The 26,214-nt window shown below is 40.0% G+C and overlaps 1 protein-coding gene across 1 annotated transcript; it reads right to left on the reverse strand.

The window, feature by feature from the left end:
• Positions 1-8,797: 8,797 nt before the first annotated feature.
• ufl1 (UFM1-specific ligase 1) lies at positions 8,798-25,757 on the reverse strand. Its single transcript, XM_080881867.1, has 19 exons — positions 25,558-25,757; positions 25,227-25,372; positions 25,087-25,115; positions 24,876-24,973; positions 20,390-20,504; positions 20,079-20,209; positions 18,243-18,301; positions 17,864-18,010; positions 15,759-15,934; positions 15,467-15,646; positions 15,255-15,381; positions 13,591-13,713; positions 13,239-13,359; positions 12,987-13,153; positions 11,429-11,559; positions 11,241-11,321; positions 11,008-11,093; positions 10,743-10,923; positions 8,798-9,218 (listed from the first exon to the last, which is right to left on the reverse strand). The coding sequence occupies exons 1-19, from the start codon at positions 25,632-25,634 to the stop codon at positions 9,027-9,029; spliced, it is 2,367 nt and encodes a 788-aa protein (XP_080737993.1). The 5' UTR covers positions 25,635-25,757; the 3' UTR covers positions 8,798-9,026.
• Between the last annotated feature and the right edge of the window lie 457 nt (positions 25,758-26,214).

The raw sequence follows: 26,214 nt of genomic DNA on the forward strand, positions 1-26,214 counted from the left end.
GCTGATTACCTGGATCAGGTGTGCTTTGCCAATAAGAAGCTACGCACGATCTGATATCCTCGTGTTGGTGTTGTTCCCACATCATCATAATAAATGTTGTTCCAGGTTCAACATTGCAAGTGACCAATCACATTGGTGTGATGTCATACTTTTGCAACTTTGGAAAAAAACGCCTTAAAAAAATCTACTTAACTTGCGAGAAACCGCCTCTGTCCGCCAATCCAGCAATTTGAATTTGTTGCATTTCAGGATACTGTTCTTTAATAAACGGTAAGCACTATACATATTGTCCTTGCAACATTCGAATTTCATAAATGAATGAATGGCTTGGCTTGCAAAAGTATGACGTCACAACAATGTGATTGCTCACTTGCAATGTTGAACCTGGAACAACATTTATTATGATGATGTGGGAACAACACCGACACGATATCAGATCATCCAAGAAGGCACAAGGGCAGGTTAGTTGGAAAACAAACAGGACAGCAGCCCTCAAGGCCTGGAGTTCCGACACCTGTGCTGTGAGTCTCGACCATTCAGGAAATAACAAGTGAAATGCAAAAAGTTTTGTTTTGTCAAAAATAATAAGATAAGAGACCAAAAAAAGGTACATTTGTTTTTGACAAGTGGCTGCACATTACAGGTGAAGACACTGATCTCCACCTGCAGCAGCTTCAGAGTCTAAGCTAGTTCTAGGTCAGCTCAGGCAGTTTACAGCTGGGATTTCACCTCACTTTTTAGTGCCAAAGTTCTCTGTTTTTTTTTTTTTTTTGTCTTTTTTTGTGCTTAAAATCAGCCTACATTTGGCAAAAATATCACCTGAAATCAAGAAGTAATATCATATAAACCTCGCCGTACTTCAGAGACCAGCTCATCCAAAACCGCAGCATTAGATAAACCTGCTCAAAAGCCATCACTGCTGCATTTACTGAGCCCACAATCACCCATTCCTCCAAAGGTGAGACAGTGTCATTCAGGTTTTTTTAAATTAATTAATTTTTCTTTTAAAGACATTATCTTAAGTGAAGAAGTTGTCTGAAGGAAACCATAAAAATACACGAAAAGGCTTTATAACTCCTGAAATGCACTGATTGGCACATGTTGTGCAAGAGAAAAGATTTTTTGTTGTTGTTTCTTTTGTGTTATTTTGAGAAGATAATCTGGGCTTGGCCTGACCTTACATGTTTTGTTGCCACTGGAGTTGCAGGTAGAAGACAGTGTGTTTAGCTGTATAGAATTTGTTTTACCAGGCATGTACATTAACAGCTAAGTGGAATCTGTGTGTGGTCAGAAAATGGCCATGACACATTTGAACGTGTGTATTTGTATTTAAATGTCTTGATTGTGCCTAATAATTAGTCCATTTGCCAGTCAGAATGCTGCTATATCTGGTGAAAATGTGCAATTTCAGTGTACTGTACTGTTGAATGTAATAAAGAAATAGACATTTCTTACCTTGGTAAACTGTCTTAAGTGGAGTTTTAATTTAAAGCGTAGTTTTGGACCCATGATGGTAGAGTGGCAGGATGTAGCCAACAAGCTTCTTTGCCACAGAGGTGAGAAACCAGGGACCCAACATATAAGACTGCAGTCCCTCTAATTGCCACTTGAGGCTAGCTTGCATGTTAAAATGTCTTCCACCTCTCACCCCCACCGGTCGCCGCAGATGGCTGCCCCTCCATTAGCCTGGTTCTGCTGCAGGTTTCTTTCTGCTTAAAGGGAGTTTTTCCTTCCCACTGTCGCCAAAGTGCTCATAGGGGGTCACATGATTGTTGGGTTTTTCTCTGTATGTGTTATTGTAGGGTCTACCTTACAATATAAAGCACCTTGTTTACAGCCTCATAAAATAACTGAATATGGTTTTGGTCTCTATAACCAATTCACCTTTCAGGATAACTTTATGTGGAGTAATGTATCACATAGCCTACTCTGTGACCTGACGCGCACCTCCCTAGAAATGTAATTACACGTCATCTCTGTGAAGCTTACACACACACATGAGTGTGTGGCTGCTGATACCGTTTGATACTGAAAATGCAGCTGTATTATTAATTCATTTATTCATCTTTCTCTTTCGAACGCTGTATGTTTAAGGCATCACATATGGGAACCATGTGTTTATGTGACGATGCCTGTTTGCAAACTCTGCCTTCATTACCCTCCTTCCGATGCGTCATCTGTGTCTTCTCTTTCCACCCAGGGACTCCACTTCCTGTCATCATCTCCACTGAGTGCTTATTCATCCAGTACTCCTCATATACTCCTCATATGTGGCCCATTTAGATAAAAGTATGCATCATTTTCTCAGTAACGTTTTCTGATATACCAAGTCCTACATCATGGTCAAATTCACCAACACCAACATCTCTTTCCTGAAATGGTGTCCTTGTTGCTGTGTGTGTCAGCTCTGTGCATAATTCATGCATTGATGAGATATAGTCTACTCCTTTTCACCAGGTTCACGTCTGAACCAGGAACTCTGCTTTAGTGACTGTTCAGTTCATTGAGTTTGACTCTTCGATATATTCTTGTTTACCTTGTATAATTACTCAGAAAGCTAACTGAGTAACTACCACCCCCATATGCCCTTTGCAAAAATGACATCACAATCTACTTTTAATAACTGTGAAGAGCATCTTCATTAGCAAGTATCACAAGGTTAAAACGGCAAATGTGATCACTTCTGTCAAGTGTTTTAACTTTATTTTTCCTGCTACCGCTACATGTGTAATATCAATCTTTTTCTGTGAGAATCATCAACATGAAGTTTAACCCTACCTTGAATTTGGGCAAAACCCTAACCCCAAAACTGGACCAGTGAGTGAAATAATAAATATGAAAGAAACATCAAAAGAATCACTGAGTAAGTCGGCACGAGACACATGCCAGCCTCCTGGCTGTTAAACCTGTAGCTATTGCCACCACCGCTCTAAACTCCAGATGTGGAAGTTGTAGGCCTGGGACTGGCTACAGAGAAGACTTGACAGACAGCCCCAGGATGAGAATGTGTTGGTTGACTGCTCTACGCCTGATGCTTTCATCCTGAGACTGAAGCATAGTGGTGGTAGCATCATGCTGTTTGGGTTCTCTGCAGGGTGAATGACTGTAACTAAGGGAGTTCATATACAATACAGTGAAGAGGGCTAAAAGTGAAGGATTTTCAAAGGTTGTTATGATGTTGTGGAAAGTCATCCTTTGGTTTGTGTGTGTGTGTGTGTGTGTGTGTGTGTGTGTGTGTGTGTGTGTGTGTGTGTGTGTGTATCCTGTGACTGTAAAATAAAAATAAATGACACCTGCTGTCTGATAACGTCCCATATCACAGTGAGTATGAACTACATATGGATGTTAGTAATCTGAATTTTTTTTCAGAACAGTCCGCCTTTAATGTCAGCCCAAAGTACATATCAAAGACAAATGTATCTGTGCAGACTGTGAGACATGAAAGCCAGGCAAATGAGATCCTGGCTGCTTGTAGCATCATGCAGAGAACACCAACCATCCACAAAAAGGTCAGCAGGTTGTTTTTCTTAGATTGCTGACTGGCCATTTCTCTAGTGACCTCATTGACCTGCTACGGATGGATGAGGCACAGATAGACCGAACACTAAGACAAATTTGATCCCCACCACACTCTTGATTACAAAGGATGCTGTTCTTAATCATCTTCCTCCCAGGGATTCATTATGCAGGCTGCTGTGAGTAATGAGTGTGTCCAGAGCTTTGAAGCTCACTTTAATCATAGCACTGAAGACTATTACTAAGCAACAGGAACCTGCAGATGTCTCATGAGGAGGCATGGTGACAGCGGATGGATGTAGACGGGGATGTTCACCTAAGCAGATGAGAAGTCAAGGGGCCACTTGTGAATATCCTTCTGTGTGTACTGCTCTGGCATTATTTCAGCTGAGTGTCACTCTGTTGACGAACTAAACAGACTCCAGTTAAGTTGTGTGTTTTTTTGCATTGAGGCAACTGTCATTGTGATTTGGCACTTTATAAATAAAATTGAATAAATTGTTTGTTAATCATTAAATAAAATCCTATTTCCAAACAAAGGGGAATGCCAGAGTGCAGTCTTCTGCTTATTTCCATCTGGCAACCTCAAGAACTGTGACTGTAAAGAATAAAGCTGCAGTTCCTCTAAAATACACATGAGGCATATTAAGTCCTCAGGGACTCGCAGGTTCATTGAAACAGCATTAAAAAGCATCTCTATGGTATCTATACATGATATGCATATATATCAGGAAAACAAGCTGCGAATAATGATAAAATTGTAATGTTTTTTTCTAGAGAAAATGGCTCAAATTGACACAACTTGAATATAATTTGACAAATATGCAATGCTATTAAATTCGAGTTTTACATAGCAAATGCATATTTAAAAACTGTTGCAATTAAAAAAAATGAAACTTATCAGTAATTCCGTAGATATCAGTAAACATCTGCTGTGTTTGCAGTGCAACATCAACCACAGCTAGGCTAGCTTTCAAATCTGCAAGGATGTAGGAAGAAAACAGACTGTAGATGGAGAGGCCATTGTGGAGTCTAGATACTATTAAGGGAGCAGTGTGGAACTTTCAACACCAAAGACTTTTATCAAGCAGCTAGCTCCATAAGAAAAATTTAGGGAAGGAAAATGGACAATTTATAAGATAAGCAATGCGGATGCAAGAACATTCTGAAACTGTTATGTTATGTTTTCTTGATAATGTTTATATGCCATGGTGCACTTCAACAGTACAATACAAGATTTTTTTTTAAATTACATGGTAAAACCCATATTACAATTACTATAATCAAAAATTAGGATTTTGTTGTAATTATAAAGTCTGTTACTAGTTGTACAACAAGATTTTGACTTTCTTAAATGGCTGGTATTTAATCATATTAAATATTAGAAAAATCACATCAAGTTGTTTTTACACATGTACTTATGCTACCTAACTTTTCATTTAGCATAAAGAATCTGTAAAAATGTATGAAATCTCAGGTGAATTAAAGTTACAAAACTATATTTTAATTATGGAGAAATTCTGTATTTTTATGTGATGTATTCTATTATTTTACAGCATTTATCTGGTGGCACAGCTACTAGGTTGTTGTATATTAATAGTTATTATTATTATTTTTACACATTTCATTCTTTCTTTTGTTTCTTTTTCTTTTTTTCTAAAACTGTGTCAGCAACCTGCTAATCAAATTTGCAGGCGTTAGCTCTTATGATATTATCTTTTCAGGGGTCAAAGTGCATATAATGAGGCATTAAAATGTGGTCCAAAAACAGCTGGAATGACTGATGTTCAATTTTTTATATACAGTCTATGATTTTTTTTTTTTAACAATCACAAGTTTATTAATAGTTGAAATGTTGCATTTCTTCATTTTGTGTGTTTACATAAAGGCTATTGATTGAATTGGAAAGTGAATTTGAAAGTGACCCAAGCTCCTTTCTCACAGCCAATGTAAATACTTTAACATAAGGTAAAGCTGCTAATGGCTGTTGCTCACACCCACTAGTGTCCTATGAATCCTATTGGGAAAACGCCCTGAGATTATCTTCTGGGAATCCTTTGCATGCTATATCCTCTTTGAAACACTGACACCTTAAATTAAAAATTCAGCGTTGGAAGGCTCAAGTCCTTCTCTTGTTGCCCTTGGTGACAGTCATGCAGCATCCAAATCATCCTGCAAAGGCAGAGCTGAAAGTTTATAAAAATAAAAGCCTGAACTGCTTAAGCAGTGATCTGTCAGCTCATGAATCAATATGTTCACTGAGATTGGTCGGTTAGATATTTGCTTGTGCATTGCTTTAGCAAACAGTTGTTGCTATGCACTGTCAGAGCTGCCTAGTGTTATAATCATCAGCACACGATGTACAAAGGTGTATTTGAGAGAGGCTTTTAGGGCTTTATGTAAACAACAACATTGATTTTATTGACAAGATAAACATGGATTACATGGACACTACGAGCAATTTACCCTATGAAACTGTGTGGGACTAACTGCTGTCATTTGAGGCAGTCCCACTGGGGCCAAATGTGATTAAAATTGATGCATTATGTTATTTTAAAAAATATTGAATTTTGCATTTACACGAATCACCTCCATGAATCACTGTCTTATTGTGGAGAAGTTTTGTTGTTTAGGTTTTTGCCCATGACAGGATCTCCCAAAGCAAGGTTGTCCTAGTTGATGGGCCAGATTAACTGCAACTGGGAAGACCCGTATCATAGAACTACTGATGCCATCTTGCCAAGATTGGGGTTACTGGGGCAAGGCTCCAGAGAGGAGCACATTTTTTAATTCAGTTCTTTTTCAGTTCAATGTAATTTTATTTATATAGCACCAAAGTGTCATACAGCTCATATGTAAGGAATGTGGCAGGAGATATGCTAAATATAATGCCAAGTATGAAGTGTGAGCAACTCATTCATTCACATTCTCAACCAATTATCCAACTAGGGTTGCAGGAGTGGCTTGACTTGGCTTCGCTATGAAGCGCCTTGAGGCAGTTGTTAATGTGATTTGGTGCTATATAGATAAAACTAAAAAAAAAATTGAATTGAATTAACCTCTTTTCACTTCCAATGAGTTTATACACAACTCTTACTATTAATCTCTGGCTCTCTTCCACAGTTTGTATTTTGTCTTGTTTCTAACTAACTAACTTGTTTCTAACTGTTAAAGGGAGTTTTTCCCTCCCATTGTCACTGACTCTTTGCTCATAGGTGTTCGCCTGATGGTTGGGGGTTTCTCTCTATTATTATTTTGTCTTTACCTTCCAATATAAAATGTTGCTTTGATTTTGTGCTATATATTGAATTGAATTGTTTGGCTCATATCAGTCTTCATTAAAGCTCACCTTTTCTTAGTATCTGTGGTGACTGAATTTTAACAGTTATATGCAGCCACTAATTGTTAATGGGATCCATTCATTGTCTATTTGGTCATTTAGTAACATTTGTTTACATTAAAAGTATAGTAAGGAAAGCATGAAATGGAAAAGATGTCTTTCCCTCCAATGAAACATAAACACCTGATTATTTTTCTATTTAATTGGCTAATTAAGCATGAATACACAATCCATCCACCTATTAAGCCACCTTAGAAAGGGGTTGGATAGCGTGGGATTCTCTTATTTTAGAATAAAATTCCTCACTTGACATCTCTCCCTTGCCAAGCCCAGAGGCCTCCTTTCTCAGAAGATGTGTTTCCATGGCAATGTGGAGCATGTGCTTGTGTGTATGATGAGCTCACACATCCATGTCCTGCTCAGCAAACTCTTCTTCTGGCAAAACGGTGTGTCTGCCTCCACAAACTACAGATGGTGCAGCCACATGCCAGGCTTCCACTTTTTCTGTGGTGTTGCAAACATGAGAAAGTCAACAGCTCCACCTTTATGAGGATAAGCATCATCCCAACCTCCATATTGTCTTTAAATAGAGAGGAACGGTTTTTACATAAACTAGATTGAAAGAAAAAGAAATGCTCATCATATACAACAGGCAGACACTAGATGCCTTTCTTGATGTAATCCAGAAGGGGATTTGGATCTCTGGCTGGATTGAAAATCAGGCAGAATCAGGCTTAGGGAGGTGTAGCTGTTCACCACAACTAGTTGGTGGTGAGGGGAAAGAGAAGAGAGCGGAGAGCTCACCTTAATCTTAGACTTGGAGGCACTATTTTTTTTATCCCTTCTGCTTTGCAACTGGGTGCAAACTGCTGCAGTGTGACTCAAAAGTCACCCCTAGATGCATGCATGATCACAAGATCACTGAATCAGAAACCTCTTGCCTGGCTACACTAATAATGATATAAAAATTCACAAATTAGTGACAGAAGTCAGCCCTGGCGTAATACAATGCTATCCAGTACAGACTCTGATTTAGAAGCAGATTTATGAAGCATGCTCTGTTGTATAGTGACCAAAAAGAGACTAACTCCTTATAGTCTTATAGTCAACATAGCCTTAACATTTAAGGAAAGCTCTTTTGATAATTGGGTGAAGGATGTGGAGTGGTGTGAACACATATGTTCAGCTTTTTTATGGCCTGGATTAGTAATGGTTCTAATAAATTTCACTTCAGTTTTATTTCAATGGTGCCAAATCAAACCACCTGTCACCTCAAGGTGGGATGAAGGGAAAAAAAAAAACATGTATATGCTGATTTTTTTACACTGAAAAAAAAAGAAGAGCAGATTTGTTCAACCTCAAGTACAAAGGGAGCTCCAGGAAACTGCTTTATGTGTTTGGCCTGCAGAGAGCTCTGACCTTAACACCTCTGAGATGAAGTAGAATATAAGAAGCAAATGCCAGCAAGCAGATTTAAAATCCTGGGGTTAAGCTTGAAACCACTGGGATGGAGACTGTGACATCCGTGTGTGTAGTGTACTCAGTTTGGTTCCTGCAGTGCTCTTCCTTTCTTTTATAACTGCATCAATATCACTCAAACGACTGTTTGCTGTTGGTGCCCCCAAGTGTTGAAACGCAGTATCATGCACTTTAGTGTAAGTTCACATAATGGTCACAAGACGGAGACAAACACACCTAATGCATCACTCTCAGACTCATCATGCAGACGTGGTACTGTCTTCATTGGCCAGTTATGCCCACATGTAATTTAAGCAGTTCAAAGCTCAGTTATGTTACATTTATGAAGCATGAAGAATGAGAACCAGGAATTTGCAGTACACGAGTACAAGCATTTAGTTCATTTACACCACTGTATTATCTGATGTTAAAAAAGGTCAGTAATAAAGTGTGAAGCCGAATGTTCTGCATTTGTGCTGATCACAGAAGAAGCAACTCACTTGAGGAGGAGGAGAGCATTTAATACGCAAGTTAATCAGAACCTCACTGAGGACAATTGTGTTAAATTCATCATACACAGTGATTTCCTTCAATAATTTAAAATGATGCCCACATAGAGAAATCATAGAAAAATACAGGACCACCAGCTGATCTAGAAGCAGCACAGGTCTTTAACCCTGTGACATTCCTTCCTCTTTATTCAACTGTTCAGTCAGTCCTCATTAACAGACGTCTTCCTCTGAGACAGCACCAGGTCCTTCACCTGAGGTGTAAGGGTCTGGACCTGAGCACGTGCGCTCCTCGCCTCCTCGTCCTGCTCCTCGTCATCCTCCTGCTTCTTGCTCTGGCTCACCAGCTGCTTCACCACCAGGCTCTGGTAGGTAGACAGCAGCTGCTGCTGCTCCTGCAACAAAATGCACACATTTCAGCTGCTTCACTCTCCTTGCAGCAGATGGAGACCACCGACAGCTGCTTCGCCTCAACACTACTTCAAGCGATCCTGAGATGAAGCTTTCAGACAGCACAATCACACGACGGGCATCGTAAAGCTAAACATTTACAGTGTTAATGGATTATGCACCTGTTTCTATATCCAATGAGAATCATATCAACTCCGGGAGGGATGGCTGTGTAACATAATATAACTGGACTGTGTTTCCCCTACACCAGGGGTCAGCAACCTTTAAGACACAAAGAGCCATTTGGACCTGGTTTCCACGCAAAAGAAAACACTGGGAGCCGCAAATACTTTTTGACATCTAAAATGAAGATAACACTGTATATATAGTTTTTTACCTTTATGCTTTGTGTGAACAACTAAGGTGTGTCGGTTATGAAATCCATGAAGTGCTACAGAGAAAATTACATTTTATTTATGTAATTAACACATTTTGAACTCTTAAAGAAATATAACAAAAGGAAAGACACCAACCTGAACTAAAATGATCCATGTAGCAAACAGAAACTGTTGTGAGCCGCCACTCTTATATCGCCTTTGGGCTTTTGGAGCCTTGACCTGACTTTTAAAAAAAATAATTGGAAAAAGCACTATGCTGCTGAAAAATAGATATTTACAAAATTCTGCCTAAATATGTATTTTACCAGGTTAATGTGTGTGGCGGGGCGTCGTCTGCAGCACTGAGCGGCACCCGTAATCACGCCTTGCCGCCTTAACGTCTGTGCTATCTATGCTGTTGTTGGTATGTGTCGGGCTGTGAGCTGAAAAGCTACAGCCGGCTGTATACGTACAGCAACCGTGTGTGAAAAGTGGTCAATAAAGAGATGCTGAAAAGCATGTTCATGGAAACATCGTCGGGTCTGCCGTGATATGTTTACAATGGGACTTCTGCTCCTAAGCCTCTGCGCACAGCGTCTGCAACTCAGGGCTGTACGAAGTCACTTTCATCTTTACGCAGGACTGTAAGCTGTCATCTGTGAGGCGCGAGCGGTGTTTGTTTTTAACATAGTTCACGGTGGAGAATAGCTGCTGACATAATGTGGATCCGAAGATCCATAACTGGCCTACCTGGGGTTGAAAGTCTCGATAAATGCACAGCGTTTCGGCGGGTACACCGACTTCTGTGAGTGTGACGCTTATTTTGATCAATGAAAAAAATAGACTATAATTTTATTTTTATATTTCAATATTACAATAATCTTCCAATTTAGAACTACAAGTTAAAAAAGAACTAACATAAATAAAATACACTTCAGCTAAATACTTCTAATTTATTTTCTCAAACCGCACGGAGCCGCACTATAAGGACTAAAGAGCCGCAGGTTGCCGACCTCTACCCTACACAGACGTGATGAAGGAGTGAGCAGACTGGTATATCTGATGATCCAGTTTATCATTTTTTAAAATTGATGGATTGTGATGCAACACTTTTCCTTCCCATTCAAATCACGTTCAATCAGCTGTACATACTGCAGATATTCTCCCCATGAGTGTGCTGATGATCTGAGGCACACAGCGGCCCGGGGCATGCAGCATACAGTGCGTGCTGGCCTGAAACAGCAGCACGCTGGTCAGGTGGAGGACCAGAGCGGGATCCTCGGTGTCCTTCAGCTGCTCAGTCAGGGCCTGGCGGTGCAGGAACAGGGCTTGTCTGCAAGACACGCATTCACACACTTCTAGACTCCATAAGTGGATCAGGGTGAAGAGTTTTGTGGCTCGAATGTGCTTCCACTACCTCTCTTTTTTCTTGTCTCCTTTCTTTAGCATGAATCCACAAACCTCAGCACAGGTATCCAAGTTAGTCACAAAGTCTTCAATGGACTGTAAACACAGAAAGCAAATCCACCTTACTTAAAATGTTATCCCTCAACCTTTCCCCAGATTAGCGATTTTTAAATTTCAAGGTATTAGCTGTCATTTTGCAGTCACCCACAGTGCAACACTATTTTAGACAGGCATACTACTTACTTTGCCGTTCAGGGAGTTGTGCAGCTTCAAAAGAGGCCCTTTGGTCTCCTCTGACAGTTTGCCTAAAATCTTTAGTCTGACCTGCAGTACCAAATCGCATATTCAGTGTGAACCGTTGAATTCAGCTCCACAGATAATCGTAACACAGTTTGAGTTTCAGGTTGCCGAGAGGAGCGACAGACACAGACCTCGTTGGTGATGGTGCTGGGATTCTCCACGGACATCATCAGGTCAGCAGCCAGGAAGTTAACCAGGATGTTACTGACATCAGTGCACACGGTCTTCAGGATGTGCTTAGCGATGTGGGCCTGGGTATCATCTGCATGCATAAAAAACAAACATACAAATATTGCATGTAAAGCCTTTGAAATTTTGGATGATTCTACTCAGCCCTCACCATTTTTACAGTCATTTTCACCATGATACACACGTTTTATAGCCTAATCTCTCCAGTGAATTATGTCGGAGAGCTCCAACTTTAGCAGTTGTTCAGCTGCTTCTATTTTCTTTGCATTTAAGTGCACAATTCTCAATAAATAACTCACTACTCTTGCTGGGTGTAAAGCAAGGTCAATACACAAAACCTGTTATATTTCTTTTATGTTCCTCTAGAAATCCTGGAGATTTGGACAGTTTTGGATTGAAGTTCCCTTACATACTTAAATGTATTGGCTCTATTTTGAAGTAACAGATGAGTGTGTCATCACGTTTTCACATTCTAATTAAATTACCCCGATGTTGTGGCTGCCACTTAGTTTTGGATGTTTGTTCTTGTTTTTCATCTGTTAATATCACAATATTGTGTCTCACTATGAGGTTTTTATCAGAGCTTTACTAAAAAACAACATTTGCTCATTTGTCACTGTTTAATCCAAAAGTGGAAATTCAACCCAATATGTGTGATGTTCAAAGAGGAGGTAATATCTGGTATTAGTTACAGGGTTTAATACTACAATGCCAGATATTTTTTTCAAAATAATCCTTATGTATCTTACATTGGGCCTCGGTGCCGCTTTTGACTTCACTCTCTTCTAACCTTTAACATCCACTAGCCCATCTGTGGTCTGTTGTGGGTTTAGGGCTGGTGCTTTTAGCCACACACTATATAAACTGACTTTGAGAAACTAGAAGATATTGTTTGTGTTGTAACTTAGCCATTACAATTTTTCTCTTAAAAGCTTTTTGACAGCTTAGCTGTTGATGCAGCAACGAGCTCCTTCTTCTGAATGACTGCCCTCCAGGTGGGTGGAGCTTCTGTGCTCACAGTCAGAGCTGTGCTCCTGAGACTTTCACATCATCACTTTCTTTGGCATCACAGAGCCAGGAGTACAAAAACTGTCTCTGAGCATTGGGTACGCTCTGAAGCCTAATGCTCGTTTCCCTCGACATATATACGAAAATAAAGCAAAGGATGCTAGCTTTCCCGAGTATGACTTGTCTTTCACGGCTAAACATTTGATTCATACAGAAGAACAAATATCAGAACATGAACCCTGACATGATCAGTTAATCCAGTGTAACAGATCTATTACAAATACAGTGATCTGCCAAACAGTAAGGGTAAAATCTGGACCTTGTGAACCCCGCCTCCTCTCTCGTCTCCTGTCAGGATGCGAGAGATGAAGATGGTCCTGCTTCTGATTTCCAATACATGGAACATGACCAGGGACGTGCAGAGAGGTTTAAAGGGGCGGGTGCTCAAGCCCCTCTAGCCCCCCCCTCTGCACGTCCCTGAACATGACTTACCTGAGAAGAACTTGGTGCCTTTTTCAAATAGTCGGATATTGTTGTACAGGTTGGTGATCTCTTCCTGCAGATCCTTCATGCTCTTCTTCTTGTTGGCCCCTGATGGAGAGCTGGTGGAGGACATGAACACTGTCCGCAGCACCTCCTGGTAGGCTTTAGTCAGAGGCCTGCAGGGACATTAACAGAAGGTGAATGAAGGGATTGTTGGCAGCTCTGAGAAAAGGGAACTTCAGAAAGAGATGTGTCTGTTACCTGACTAACTGCTCTGCCAACTCAGACAGGATTTCTTCAGGGCAGTCACTCACTCGTTCCTCTAAAACGGCTACGATCGCCTCCTGGGCCATAAAGGGGGTTTCAGTCTGTCTGCTGCGATCTTGGCAAAGGTAAAACACAAGCTAATTAGTCCCCCTGGAATCCTACAGTTACCTTTGTCTTCCATGTAGAAAAATTAAAAAAAAAAAAAAGCTTAACGACCCAGGAGATTCCTCGTAAAGCAGCCATTAAGCTCTTATTACAGTAAAAAACCTCAGTGAGCAGGCTTAATGTGCAGATGGAGACCGTATTTCCCTGAGAACATAAAATGTCTTTGTGACGGCTGACATACTTTGTTGAGAAGGTCCAGTTTCCTCATCGCTGTCTTCATCTTTCCGCCCTTTCTTCTTGGTTTTACGAATCCGGATCTCTCTGGCATTGCCTCCTCCACCTGCTTTCACACTGCCACTGCCCTCTGGAAGACAAACAGTTAACGGATCCCAGTCAGTCTGAGAAAACTCAACTTCTTAAAGTCAGCAAACACTGACTTGCCACATTGCAGATGTCTTTATTTTCACTGCTCTAGTATCACTTTAAGATAACCAGTCTATTATTTTTCCTGTCTTTGTCCTACGGGTCATTGTAGGGTAGATGTTGGCAGGTGGCGATGCCGTCTACTCCAAACGTTACAGAGCTGGTATAAAAATAGCACAAGCAACATTTGCATAAAGCTGTGTTGGACAACAAAACACACACATTGGGCCTCATTCATTAATATGCATGCAGAAATGATCCTGCTCGCTACCTACAATCTGCAATCTGCCACACCCCCATTTCACTGGGACATGTTTTATTGGTGAGGATGTTCTAAGAGAGGCAACTGCAATACAAAAGCAAACATCAGGAGAATCTCTATAAGAATGACGGTTAACTGTGACGCAAATCTTTCAAGTAAAAAAAACAAAACAAAAAACATATACGTCACATTTTAGATTTCAGAATTTCAGATGAACAAACAAAGATTAACATTAGACAAAACCTGCGTAAACAGAAAATACAGGTTTTTACTGATGACGTCATTCATTAAGAAGCTATCCACACCTGCTTGTCCCTGTGTGAAAAACTGCTGCCTTAGACTAATAACTGGTTGTACCATCCTTGGCAGCAAGATCTGCAATCGAGTGTTTGTAATAACTGGCAATGAGTCTCTCGCATCGCTGTGGAGGAAATTTGGCCCACTCTTCTTTGCAGAATTATTTCAATTCAGTTCCACTGAAGGGGTTTTGAGCATGAGCAGCCGTTTAAGGTCATGGCAAAGCATCTCAATCAGTTCTGGGTCCACTCCAAAAAATAATCTGATGATATTTGATGATTGTTTAAGTCCAAGTTTGTAAAAAAAAAGAAAAAAGAAAAAGAAATATTGGTGAGTTTTCTTGTAGATTTATTACTACGGGCACCTTATTGAATCCCTCTCGTCTCATCGTTCTGGTTTCTGGAAGCAGCTCTGACTGCTTTACATAAATAAAGGAGTCGCTTTACTCTTTGCTGCGCCGTCATTACACAAGAAGCCACTGACAGTATTGTCCTAAACAATAGGTGACACGGCAACCATAAAAATGGCCTAAAACCCACATCTCTGAGCTTTGGGCCATTCTAATTGTTGCAAAGGCAAAGTGAAAAAAGTCTTTACTTGATCAAAAGAAATGAACAGATATTCCTCTCATTCAATTTCTTTTACCCACTTTCAGCTTTTTGCAAACAGAAACTGAAACATTTTTCTGCAAATTAAAACAGAAAAAATGATTTCATGTAAGACATCACTCATTAGACTCACTCATACATCATTACCTTAGAGAGCTTTGAGGACACATGTTGGACACTAAGAACCAAAATAAAATCCTGGGATTTCTCACCATTGTCAGTCTCCCTCACAAAATGCCAAAGGGACTAAAAACTATATGAATAAAAATAATAAAACAAAAAACAGTGGGAGTTTGTGAGATAGGTTTCACAAACCTGCTGCCTTCTTCCTGCGCTCCGCTTCTCTCTTCTCCTTCTTAGAAGGTGCGGTGCTCTCAGTCAGGATAGATGCTTGCTTCAGATCCTCTTCAGTTATCAAAAACACTGGATTGCTCTTAACTTCCTGAAAAGCACACAAAATCTAGTTCCACCCTTTGGACAGAGCATATACATATACATGTAAAACCGGGTGTCAAAGGAATCTCTACCTTCTGAGCTTTCTGCTGCATGGCCTCATCAAATAAAGAGAGGCAGTTGCTGATGAACTTCTCACTGACAACCACGGTGCCCCCCAAGATTCTGGCAGACGATTGGATGTTAGTGTTTCTCATAGCTTGGTTAATCAGTATCCCAATGTCCTCAGTCGACAGGCAGCTGGGCAGAACTGGCTAAAGCAGCCCAGACAGAAGAGGATAAGAAACAGAAATCTAAAAACAAAAAAAACAAACAAAAACGATGCAACTCCTCTAATATCATCAATTTAAAGGTTAAAGAGCTGACCTGGAGGTCAGTCCAAGTGGCGGAATTGACAGCTTCCTCCACAGAGGCCTCCACCTGGTCGACCAGAGCTTGGCCCACACAGGCCGCTCTGAGGAACAGCAGCTTATTAGACTTGAAGCGCTTCTTTATGTAGCTGGATGGGTCGGGAATCCCCAGTCTAACCAATGCATCAAACTCTGTGGGATAACGATGTCATCAGTTCATATAGTATAGCAGTTTATTTAATAACCCTGAGCGTAGGGCTGCTCGATTATGGCAAAAATGAGAATCACGATTATTTTCACTGAAATTGAGATCTCGATTATTTGACGATATTTATTTAACCCTTACGACCTACTATAGAACCAAGTCCGCCAGAGCTTATATTATTTTTTTTATATGTTATAGTGCCATTTGTGGGAGCATTTCAAGTTGCTATACAACTGTTATAGCCCATATTTTAATAATATGTGTGCATTAAGTCCATAGTAACTACATTAATTGCAAAAAAGTGCAATAAACTACAAAACAATTGAAAATCGTTTTTTTTACATATACTTCTACTTGGATAAATTTAAGAGGTTTATCCCTCGAAATTTATTTTGAAATTATGAAATGTTCATAAAGATGATTTTTCTATGGTTGATGTCATCTCTTCTGCTTAGGTTTCTACAAAACTCACAGCATGTGACTGATGTAAAGTAACTGAAATCAGCTGAACCCCAAAAATATAGTAAAATGCAACATAAACATGAATGCAGCAGGAATGTTAATCGATACCACAGTCCCATATCTGTAACACTCTGACTTGGGAAAGTAATTTTTTACTGTTCCCTTTAGCAGTTACCACACCAACCCTCTACATGTCCACCACTGTTTATTCTTAGTTAACCCCCTTTGCCATGTGTGGGTAGCAGCTCTGCTTGCCTTTCTGTAACAGTTCTTGCATGCCACTGCTGCAAAGTGCCAGGTGTCGCTGAAAAGCAAATGTTACTACCTTTTCATGATTACTGAGGGCACAAATGGGAACCTCAGTGTCCTATTTCACAGTTTTGCATGATGCGGATCTGCACCAAAACACGACTGCGTCTTCCTTTACCCATGGTCCACTGAGGCACTGAGTTCTTTGAAATTCATTGTTTTTTTTCCTCCTTGTTTTTAGAAATGTAACCTTGCTTACAAAATGACAGAACCGACAAACACATTGATCACCTGCCTCTACAATGGCTCTTGCCTCAGAGGAAAAATTGAGTTTTTAATCATTGTCATTTTTCATCTAGTACACACAAGATAATAACTTCTGTGCCCAAGATAAAAGAAAATATTTTTGAGACAGTCACAGCTCAGTATAACTGCTTATCTCAAGTCCCCAAAGTAGGAAGTAGGAGAAACTAACAACAGTAATAAAGAAAATTTAAAAACAAACACAAAACACATCTCACTGTTTTTAGGGTAATAACTGTGCAACGACCAAATAACCAACAACTCCCTAAAATTTTTAAACTGAAAGAGTTTCAAATATTTCAGCCCTGCTGTCAAAGAGCCTCAAAAACTCAGTCTTACACTGAATCTCTTGTCATTTTTAACAAACATAGGAAATACTGTCTTTCCCCTCAATCCCCAACCATCGGCATAGACGGCTACTACTCTCTGAGCCTGGGTCTGCTGAATGATCTACCTGTTAAAGGGCACTCCTGCCAATCCATCACCAAGTGTTTGCTCGCAGGGACTGCCTGATTCTTTGAGTTCTCTCTCTAACATTGTAGAGTCTAAACCTTACCGCAGAATGTGCTTCGAGGTAATTGTTATTGTGAATGGATGCCAGTAACACTGAAACCGAAACTGGAGTTGATCTGAGGTTTTAGGAATTTTAAAAAAAAAAAAATCATTTTTCTAGTCATCTTCTCATGAGTGATCAAAGTAGTCTTGTGGGTATACCTCTACTCCAAGTATGGCTGACAGGACTTTGAAATTAGACGGCAAAACAGCCACTTTTTTTTCTTCTTCTTTTCTTTCTTGTGGATCAGAAGATAAAAAAGCTCAAACATTCTGAATGAGACAGCTAGCTAACTAGAAAAAGCCTTAGGGTATTTTTGATCACCGACATCAAGTTTAACAACACCTACCTAAATATCCATTTTGCTGGAGAAAAGAATCCACCCAGGCATTTTGTGTTTTGGTGTAGATATCAGGGATATACACAGCCTTGTCCTGCCGCCCCCCAACCACGCTTCCTTTCAGGCGCCCGATATTCACCAACTCCTCCAAGACAGCTGAACCACAAAAAATACAATATCATAATACGCCCTCTAAAGTATTAAACAATGACAATAGAGGACTGTTTGTCTAATGTTTAACATTAGACAAAGTTGAAAACGATTAAAAACAAACATAAATATCATACAAGTTTAAAAAAAAAGAAGAAAAAAAAAAAGAAGACTAGTACACACATGAAACCAAAGAGCTTAACAGGTTAACTTAAATGATGTAGCAGCTGGTCCTTACAGTACAGAAGGTGTTCCTGAAATCCAAATGCTCCAATCATACTGCTGACAGGTGTTGGCCTATAGAAAAAGCAAAACAGCAGGAATTATAAGAAAGTGCCAACGAATGCAGCTGTTGAAGACAGCGGGGTCTCATGTGAGAACATTTATTTTTTCACATCTGTTAGACGTGAAGATCAGTTATTATTAATCTTTGACTTTCTCTTATGTATGTCTTTTATCACGTCTCCCTACACCTTACCTCCAACCGGTCACAGCAGATAGCTGCCCCTCCCTGAGCCTGATTCTGGTGGAGGTTTCTTCCTGTTAAATGGGAGTTTTTCATTCCCACTGTCGTCAGGTGCTTAGCAGGTGGTCTAATTGATGGCGTTTTCTCTCTATTAACATAGGGTCTTTACTTTACAATATAAAGCACCAGTACTGAGGTGACAGTACTTGTAATTTACACTGAATATAGTTATATGGTAGCACTTATATCCTTAAACAGCCATATAGGCTAGCTTTATGGCTCTCTCTGTGGCAAACACTAGCTTCCAAAAATGCTAAAAACCTGTAGCAGAGAACAAAACACTGAACAGTGAAAGTGTTTTTACTAAATCACAGATGGCTTTCACAGTTCCATGAAAGTCATGGAGATTGTTAAAGCCAATGTGGTATTACAGAGTCAGGGTGTTCACTTTGTGTTCCTTGCTCTTTTAAAGTACATGTTCATCCTTCTCACACAATCTGCTGTTATCTGTCCTCGTTTCTCTCCATAGCAACACAAGTAGCCTACACCTCATCACCTCTGTTTCCTTCACCTACATGTCTATGGGGACATTCTCTATCACTTCATCCAACCCAATCAAGAATTCCTCTCCCTTTTCTATCTGATGCCCAACCTGTGGGGATGCACTGACAACATTCAGCACCATGCCTTTAGTCTTTATTAGCTTTAGATTAGCGAATGTAGTAAAATTAGGAAAACTTCACGCGTTTTAATTTCTCAGCTATATTGCACCGGTGCAGCCTTATGGGTTTCATATCTGCCTGATTATATATCATCATTAGAAACACAACTGTTGTAGATGCTGCTTGTGACCAATAGGTTACACAGTAATTTAAATGAGAAAAATAATCATAGTGTGCATAAAATATTTGCACTATTGCACAGTGAGGAGTCTCTAACAAGGTTAAATGTATGTATATTTGATTTTATGAACTTCTCAAATGTTCATGGGATATTTTGCCTCGGTACCCTGTTCTCTGGATTGCCCATTAATCTTTAAATTTAACCGAAGGGCTTCGTTTAAGAACCAAGCAGTGAAAGAGAAACAGATACCATTTTCTTAATACTATTCATGTAAAGTCTTACTTTAACAACAAACTGAACATTACTATGAATTCACTCACTATCACCAACACTGGAATGATCTTTAAAGCAGCTACCCACTCACTGCATTTTTTGGTGTCAAAGCTTCACTAAGTATACACAGGGGAACCATAATGTAAAAAAACTCAATATGACAGAACATGCAAAACATTTTAGCTACCATCTGTCAACCTGCTGGGATGCTGCAACACAAACACAGCTCAAAATAATGTCCTGCAGACAGAAATCCTTCATAGCATCTTGAGCTATCCCACACAAACAGCTTAACCTTGCTTAGCATCAAAGAACTGTTTCTATAGTTTCTTTAATAACCTTGTTTCATTTAGTTACATTTTTTAACTGACTTGCTTTTCAATACACACAAGAAATGCTGAGACAGGTATGGACATATCAAAATCTGTACATCTGCAGAAGAAAAACAAAAAACAAGCCATAATAAATATTTAGCCTTTTTGCAATATTTACCTTGTGACTGCACTGAAGAGCCCTTGTATTCTAGCTTTGTGGCGAGCAACAAAAGCCGGGGTAAATATGACACCTCTGTTGTACTGGTCCATTTCTCCTTGGATAATCTTCCCAAGACGCTTCGACAACTCCTAAAATATGGATCAGAAACCCACGGGTTTTTTTTTTTACTAACAAAGAAACAACGTGTCAAAACAAGCTGAGACCACAAAGAAGACTAAACCATTTAAAAACACAGACGGCACAACACATTGCTTAATTTAATGACCAGATTTCTTATTGGATTAAAAGGCACGTAAAAACTGGCTCACCTCAGTTAAGAAATCTCCTGGGAGGTCATAGCTTTTACACAGCTCTGCAATACTGATCATACCAGCCTCCTGCAGTTTGTCATTCACCTCCTCGGCCAAATGGTCCAGGTATGTGCTGCAGATGACAAAACATGAGCAGTATAATCACAACACCTCACTCTCATTTAACCTGTTCAGACTTGACCCTTATATACTATACTTTTGTAAATACTTCTGTGCAGAAATGAGACTTAACTAAACCTTTAATGTGAAAAAAATATATTTAATTTATTGAATAAGACTTTGAATAGAATATAAAATTTAATAAGATAAAAATTTTACCCTCTTTGAAGTCATATAAGGAGTTTCCCTTCAAATCTGATTGATTTGCTTTTATGTAGAAATGAACTAAGAATGAAATTTGGTGACAGGCAATATTTCATTATTTATGGGCCCTATGTTCCTACAGGGATACAAATGAATTAGAATAGAATAGAATAGAATTCAACTTTATTGTCATTGCACATGCACAGGTACAGGGCAACGAAATGCAGTTTGCATCCATCCAGAAGTGCTTAGTGATTAGAGCTGGGCGATAGAACGATAACGATATGTATCGCGATATAACTTTTACTCGATAGAGAAATTAAGCTATCGCGATAGACCTCGCCGCTCTTGTCCTCTTAAAATAAAAAAAAAATAAAAAAAAGGTCAGCCAATCCAAACTAAGTAGCGCAGAGCCGAACCAATCACAGCCGCAGCGTCACGTCGCGTGACTTGTTACGTACAGCACAAGTGCCAAGCCGCACGTGTGTTTGTTTGCGAAGCAGCCAGCGGGTAATGGAGGAAATGAGTGTGCCGACTAGAAAAATCAACCGAGCGTGACCGAAGAGAAAACAGATGATGGTTCCAATGCCGGAGAGATTGTCGAACGGAAGAGCCAAAGAAGTTCCGTAGTGTGACGGTATTTCGGCTATTTCAAGTCTGACAAAAAAACAGAGTAGCGTGCACTGTAAATTGTGCCGAAAGCAAGTCTGGAAATACAATAAACTGGTGCATGCGTCACACTGCGCCACGTTATTGTTTCGGTGAAATGAATTTCTACAATACTGTTAATTCTACTCTCTGCAGTGTTTAAATGCTTACATATACACACAGTTACTGTCCGTCCACACATACGACTCGGTTCTGCTTCTATGCCCCAGCTTTGTTTACTTTTTCCCACCGAGGCTTCTAGACTTCTGATTGGCCAACATTTCTGCACGGTTAGGAATCTAGCGCCACCTGCTGCTTTGGCATGTTCATAGCAGCGTTTTCCTTCATTTCTGCCTTTATGTGTGGACGGGATTATTTTTTAAAACGAAAACGGAAAATCTCCGTTTTCAAAAATACCCGTGTACGTGTGGACGTAGCCTCAGTCTCTGACTGGAAGCGCTAATTCGTCATTCGGCTTTTGTCAGACTAAAGTAACTGTTAAAACTGTTTGAAAAGCTCAGCTATACAACAAGGAGAGATTGAGAATTTCCTTTTAGTTCTCAGTTTATTTGATATTGACAAAAGTTAGTCAGTTTTGTCTGTTCTTCTGTAAAACAAACTAAGATTTATTTTTAGAATTAATATTTTGTTTCTAAGTGGAATTGACAATTTAGTCTGTTTCGTTTGTTCTATTTTGAAACTTAAACGATTTAGCGGCTGCCTTTTGTGTAGTTTGCAATATTTGCCTTTATTTATCTGAAAAAGTCTCATGTTCCTTAAGTACATCTACCCTGTTGAACTTATTATGGGAAATAAATATTTAAATAAAAACAAGCTGCTGATTATTTCACATTTTACTTGTGAGCAACGGCACATTTAAATCTTACAAATATAGTTATTTGGCTTATATCGTGATAGATATCGTTATCGCCTGAAATGAAAAAAACATATCGTGATATGAAAAAATCTCATATCGCCCAGCTCTATTAGTGATATAGATATATTACAATATATATTAGCAATAATATAGATATGTAAGTATATTACAGAAATGGGTCTATTATGTTATAATGTACACGGTATGAAGTATGTTGTGAATATTCTATAACTATAAGTATGTACAGGCTGTAGTGAGTACAAGCTATGTACAGGATATGGACAGGATATAAATATGAAAAACTATACAGAATATGAAATAAATAACTTTACAGGAATCTGAGATATACAGCTATACAGAAATGGGAACTATGCAAGTTGTAAACAGTTGTAGGGTTAAAAATTATCGTATGTACAGAATGATTGTTTACACAGGGCTATACAGTAGTGCAGTTAAGGTAAGTGAGGGTGTGGATAATTTCTACAGAGGCTATATAAAGTGCTAGTGGTTGTGAGTGGTGGTTCAGTCCATGTTATTATTGTGTGTTTGAGGGTACAGTTGTCCATTGTGTGTGTGTGTGTGTGTGTGTGTGTGTGTGTGTGTGTGTGTGTGTGTGTGTGTGTGTGTGTATGTTCAGTCCATGAGTTAACGTGGGTCAGATGTCAGGAGGCAGAGTTCAGGAGTCTGACAGCTGTGGGGAAGAAGCTGTTCCGGTACCTGGTGGTCTTAGTCCGGAGGCTCCTGTAGCGCCTCCCAGAGGGCAGGAGGGTGAAGAGTCCATGTGATGGGTGACTGGGGTCTCTGATGATTTTCCCAGCCCTTTTCAGACACCGCTTCCTGTAGATGTCTTTTATGGCAGGAAGTGGTTCTCCGGCGATGCGCTGGGCAGTTTTCACGACCCTCTGCAACGCCTTCCGGTCCGAGGCAGAGCAGTTCCCATACCAGACTGTTATACAGTTGGTCAGGATGCTCTCGATGGTGCAGCGATAGAAGTTCACCAGGATGTCTGAGGACAGGTGGTTCTTCCTCAGAGTCCTCAAGAAGAAGAGGCGCTGGTGAACCTTCTTGACCAGCTTGGAGCAGTTGGTCGTCCAGGTGAGATCCTCGGAGATGTGGACTCCCAGGAACTTGAAGCTGCTCACACGCTCCACAGCCGTCCCCTTAATGTGGATGGGTGGATGTGGGTCAGCATTCCTCCTGTAGTCCACGATGAGCTCCTTGGTCTTCTCGGTGTTAAGCAGCAGGTTGTTTGTGTCGCACCACTCAGCCAGACGATCCACCTCCTCCCTGTAGGCGGCCTCATCGTTGTCACTGATGAGGCCAATCACCGTGGTGTCATCTGCAAACTTAATGATGGTGTTGGAACCATCAGCAGGTCTGCAGTCGTGGGTGAAGAGGGAGTAGAGGAAAGGGCTCATCACACAGCCTTGTGGTACACCGGTGTTCATTGTGATGGTAGATGAGCAGCGGTTATCCAGCCGGACATGTTGGGGGCGGTTGGTCAGGAAGTCCAGTAACCATTTGCAGATGAGGGAACTGATGCCCAGGTCTGTCAGTTTCCTGATGAGTTGTGAGGGGTGGATTGTATTGAATGCTGAACTGAAGTCTATAAACAGCATTCTGGCATAGGTGTTGTTGTTGTCCAGGTGTGAGAGGACAGAGTGCAGTGCGATGGAGACTGCATCCTCTGTGCTCCTGTTCTGGCGGTATGCGAGTTGGTGGGGGTCCAGGGTGGGGGGGAGACAGGATTTGAAGTGTGCTAATCCGAATTATCCGAATCCGAATTATAAAAATAACTGAACTGTTTTAAAGTCTTTTGGTTCTTAATCAAATTAATTGTGAACCTTTAGCTAGCACAAAACTGATGTGCACAAGTAAACACAGGTCAGCATCAACTTATTTGCAGACAGCCCAATAACAGTTAAAGCTTCCTTTATTTCCTCCTTCAGCAGAAGACAAACTGGAGCATTCTTTATGAAAGGAAAGGACATAATGCCATCCCACAATTCACAGCGAAGCACCATCTGGGCAATCACGAAAACGATCAACATAATAGACGAGTGACACAGATTGTGTCAATATTAATTATACGTTTGTTTTCCGTGCCATACCCTGCTGATGTGTTTTGAACCTTCAGCAACAGCCTAAGTTAAACCCACAGTCAAATTATGAACATTAATTTGTTATAGAAAAACTGGCTCTCTAAAGCTCACTAAAGCTCTCTAAATCAAGATCATCCTACACTGAAATGACAAAAGTCTAAAGTTTATCAAAATAAAGTTTGCATCGTTTATGTCTGTAGCTGCACTGTTGGCCTTTAGAATTATCATTAATTTTACCTCAAAAGCTTCAGTTTTGTAAAAAGAGTTAACAAGTGCAATAGGCTAATGAGATGGAGCTTAACTATTATAATTAGCTAACTTAAGTGTTATAGCTTTTTCTCTGGATCCTATAGACCTAAATATCTTGTAGCATATATCGAGAAACACTGGGCATGTGTGAAATGAGCCCATAGAGTCTAAAGTGTTGGCTGATAACTTAGTATTTTGCTCTTTCATGCAAATATGCAACTTGGCTCACAAAACCCATTATAGTGCTGTCCATAGTGTGACTTTATGGTAGCCATTTTTTATACAGTATAGACCTAATACTCACTCATCAATCAGCTGTCCCAGTACAAGCTGAACCCCTTTATCAGACTTTGCAATTTCATTTGCTCTGTTTTCAACATGGACCCAGTCCACATTGATAATCTGAAAGGAACAACATCATGAAAACATTCATAAAACATCTGACCCAAATTTGAATGAACAAACTGTATATCTCATCTAGAGGACGCAGGACGAAACACAGTGTTAACACACACCTGCTGGAGGTCCACAATGTTGATTCTCCCTGTAATACAGAATGAAAGCACTTAGTTTCTGTCACAATCTACAATTCTGAAAATGTCACAGGGACAATGTGACAATGCTGCATCTCATTTCTTAAACTTCTGTATCACACCTCCGTGCACGTAGAGTTCATCTCGGATCTCCCTGCTGATCTGAGCTGGGGTGACATACTCTTTACCATCCAGTGTGTGCACCACATCCAGCTTCTTGTCTTGGACTAGTTTTGCAATTATTTCAATGCAATTTCTTTCCGACAGCCTGCGGAAAAGTTTACACAAGTGCCGTAAAGGACAGTGTAGTATACATTTATTATTGTGTTTGTTTTAGTCACAACAGTTGTTACAAGAGAAGCCACAATCTTCATCTAATAGCGTTACTTTTAAATCAACTTTAATGACAGCTGTGATTAGCTTTGATGCTATCACCCGTTTAGTTGCGTTTACCTTTGCACTGTGTCAGCAAACTGCGCTCTCTGGAAGTCTGCGGCAAGCCGGCGAATCTCTTCCCAGTCATCCGCCATTACTGTGAGTTTTTGAGTTCGCAAAACCAGCCTGTAAAACAGCTACTTTCAGTGTTCAGTGTCTGCTAGCTGTTTGTTAGCTAACGGAACAGCTCAGACACACGTCAACATACAATAACCCGCTACAGCGAGCCAGAAGGGACAAAGCTTCTCCTCCGACTTTTCGCCCACAAGTCACGTAGAGCAAGAACAAGCAGAGCGTCTGCTTTATGTTGAGAGAAAACCGTCGATATGATTCAAACTAAGATTTAGAAATGTGTACAATAATTTGTGTCTAATTATACAGACAAATTTTTTCCAATTCACACACAAATACAAATAGATTAGAACATACAAAGACTTATAAAAGCATTTTATAAAAGCTATACTTCAAAATAACAACAACAACAGCAACAAAAAAAACCCCCCGTGATCGTTTAACAGACATTTTTATATTTAAAGTCAACAGAATGATATTTTTCACTTTCAAAGAGCTTACGCCCACATAGAGCTTCCTGTGCGTATAAATGTTTAAAGATATTTGTGACATTTTTACAGATCCTGGAGAATCTCCCAGAAATCACGGGTTGTGTGCACTGGC

Source organism: Rhamphochromis sp. 'chilingali' (genome assembly GCF_963969265.1).
Source record: "Rhamphochromis sp. 'chilingali' genome assembly, chromosome: 5".
Taxonomy (NCBI): domain Eukaryota; kingdom Metazoa; phylum Chordata; class Actinopteri; order Cichliformes; family Cichlidae; genus Rhamphochromis; species Rhamphochromis sp. 'chilingali'.